Here is a 3,197-nt window from a genome sequence, read left to right on the forward strand (position 1 = left end):
GCTCCCAGCAGTTTCTCCGATCTGGAGACCACACTGCTGCAATACCAGATGGATTCAGCTCCAGCCTGCCTCCCAAAGAAGCAGCTGCAAAGAAACTTTTGCTCTTGCCGAGGCCCTGGTGCAGATGCAACCTTAGCCCAGGCAGGAGCGAAACGCCGTTCTCCTGCGAAGCGGCTCCCAAGGAGCGAGGGGTCCACCTAGTGCGGTTGGTCAGTACTGCCAGAACCGCCGGCAGGGCGAGACACGCACGCCTCCGCTGTCAGCCCAGCAACGCTGCCCGGGACCCAAAGCCTCACCCTCCGTATAGTCCCCGGGAGGAAGGGGCAGAGTCTCCGAGGGGGGCGATACTCCACATGGACAACACTTGCTTGACTTCATCAATGTACAGTGATTGAAGGCAGGTGGAACCTGGCCAGATTGAACAGACATTCATATTTAGTAAACCCAGTAACCCAAGATGAAGACTGGATGCTTACAGGGGCTGAAGGCAGGCTTTAGTGTAGGGAGAAAAAGCCTTGATAGCTGCTGGTTTGCTACCTCCCCAGCTCATTTGTTACCTCCCATAAAATATCCCAAGAGCCTTGACCAAGGTCAGACTGTACGAAATGGATCCAGAATGGATCTGTATTTCCTGGTTCAGAAAGCAATTCCTCCTGCCAACTTCCATTGCTCAGTTATCCCACCTGAACAAAACCGAGTTTATCTAATATATTCTACTTAAACAAGCTTTTAGGTCTATACACTTTTCAAAGGCAGCTCTGGCTGACATCACATTGAAGACCTGGGAGCATAAGGGTAGGGCCAAAACAGTCTGCAGGGGTTTAGACATGTCTTTTAATTGCATCCCTTTACTTCCCACTACGAAGCAGGACAGCACTACATCCAGCCCCCTCCAACAGCAACATAACCAGGTAGAACTTGTTGACTGCAGGAAACTGAAATGGAAAGGGCTTAACCAGAAGATCTGCTGCTCCAAATCCTGTTCACATTCCCCACGTGACAAAGTCTGAGTGGATCACATATGAACTCCTATTAACATCTATATATGAAACTGAAGCAAGCTGGTCATCAATTCTCTGAGCACTAGAAATCAACAGTCCAAGCAGTGCTGTACATATGCACTGCTCATTAGTTTAGAGAAGCATTTGTGAAGTTTAAAAACAAAGAAGCCTGCGGCATGGAGTCTTAAAAAGCTCATGGTCTGCTATAAGCAGCTTCCTTGAGACCAAAGTCATGCAGTGTTCCCACACTCATGAAAGATTTGAGTCTTTGACAATTTAGTTACGATTAGATAGAGGAAAAGAGGGAACAAAAATAGCTTTTCCATCTCTCCTTTCACCCAGAAGCAGGTGAATCACTTTGATTTAACAGATATCTAGTAGTATATAAAAAAACTACAGAAAAGAACTAATCAAAAGGATGTTATTCTAGAAACTTCTAGATGTCCCATTCTCTGTGAGTTTCAGAAAGGTGCGGTGCTATTTCATCCTTTCACCAAACCAGACACAAGTTAGACAGAGTCAGCAGTGAAGTGAGTTATGGAAGAGCCTCAGACAACTAAGTCAAAAGGACTTGAAGGCCTTTAAGTAGTAATCCATATACTCCTCTGCCTGTTGTCACCTGAACTTCCCTTCCTGCTAGCAAGGGAAGGCAGCAGACACATTACGAAACCTAAGAGTCTGTATGACCTAAAATTCCAAGTCAGGTTTAGGAACAGACTAAAATAGCACTGGGAGACACAGGGCTGTGTATTTTATTTTTATAGATATACACAAGATTTCTCTTTTTTAAAATAAAAATGTTAGTAATTCTTCCTAGTTCCATTTTTACAACTTGACTTACTCTGAGCAAGTAAAAACTTTTGTCCCAGGGAGCAATGAGAAAACCACTCATTTTTTGGTTCCCTGGACCAAGAGCAGCCTGCTGGGTAAGAGCGCGGCGAAGCATCTGAAAGCCCATCATGAGCTGGGGAGTGGAGAGCCAGCAACAGTGGGAGGTGTACGAGAGAAGGCTCCAAGTCCCACTGAGACAAGGGATAAGCAGCAGTAACCTGAACAAACCCAGAATTCCAACCATGTGGGAATGCATGAGCAATACCAATCAATCTCAAAACCTTTTTTTTTTTAGTAAGAACTTCCAGTGAACACACACACACACACACGTACACAGCCACCTCTTGCAGAGACAAGCAGTTGAGCAGTTCCACATTCAGGACAGGGCAGGCGAGTCAGCACCACCTGGCCAGTGGTTCACAAGGTGCTGAGGATGCTCCTGTGTGCATGCTCACAGCTACTTCATGTCTCTGAAGGGAAGGCCAACAAGCCCCAAGGGACAGGCTCAGTGCAGACACACGCAGCTGGAGCCATGTGCAACAGCTGTGCTACAGGGTAAGGGCAATGAGAGGGAGCAGCTGGGAAAACGACAAAAATCCTCTGAAGACTGCCAGGAAATGACTGCAGACAGTGTCCATCCATGTTAAGTCCAGTCAGAATTTGACAGAGAAGGAAGTTCCACATGAACAACCCTTCTCCGCCTGGGGGTTGCTCACCACCTGGAAGGAGCTGCGAATCAACTCCTGGCTGAAGTCCACCATGGAACCTTTCACAAAAGTCAGGCTGTCCACATCCACGACCACACGGGCACCACCTTGCTCAAATACCCTGCAGAAAAGCATCATATTTAACCATTAACTATGCCACACACCCAACAGAAAAGCACAGCCTGAGCACGCAGTTTACCTCACAAGCTTCTTCCCTTCAATGCAAGGTCATGTCATGTGCCCCCTTCCCATCTCCTTTGCAAATAAAGTCACACCTGACCACCACTACACCCCTCTGTCCTTGCCTGTCATCAGGATTGATGACTGTGTCCAAGGAAAACTTGTACTGGAATCCAGAGCAGCCACCTCCTTCCACCTGCAGCCTGAGAAACTCTGACCCTTCTGTGATCTCCAGCAGCCTCTGCAAAGAGGGAAAGAAAGAGGATGAGAAGACAGAAACCAACCAGAAGACACTCACACACCTCTCCTGTGCGCCCAGGACAGGCCAGTCAGTTTGGGAATCCCGCCCAGAGGCACCCGAGCCACCTCCCGGGGTCCCGACCTTCACGCAGCTCTCGCTGAGGAAGACCTGTCCCTCGCTGGGCTCGCTCTGCGTTGGGCCCGCCTGGGAGAAGGACGATGCCCACCGCAGCGGCCG

The 3,197-nt window shown here is 48.5% G+C and overlaps 1 protein-coding gene across 1 annotated transcript; it reads right to left on the minus strand.

Moving 5' to 3' along the window:
* Positions 1-2,485: 2,485 nt before the first annotated feature.
* Positions 2,486-3,194, minus strand: ISCA2 (iron-sulfur cluster assembly 2; the record flags this gene model as incomplete). The annotated part of the gene is made up of 3 exons (XM_008938990.1): positions 2,486-2,660; positions 2,845-2,960; positions 3,102-3,194. Coding segments are annotated over 3 exons (384 nt in total), but the record flags the coding sequence as incomplete, so codon positions are not given.
* Between the last annotated feature and the right edge of the window lie 3 nt (positions 3,195-3,197).

The sequence above is a fragment of the Merops nubicus genome, unplaced genomic scaffold (genome assembly GCF_000691845.1).
Source record: "Merops nubicus isolate BGI_N331 unplaced genomic scaffold, ASM69184v1 Scaffold46594, whole genome shotgun sequence".
Lineage (NCBI taxonomy): Eukaryota > Metazoa > Chordata > Aves > Coraciiformes > Meropidae > Merops > Merops nubicus.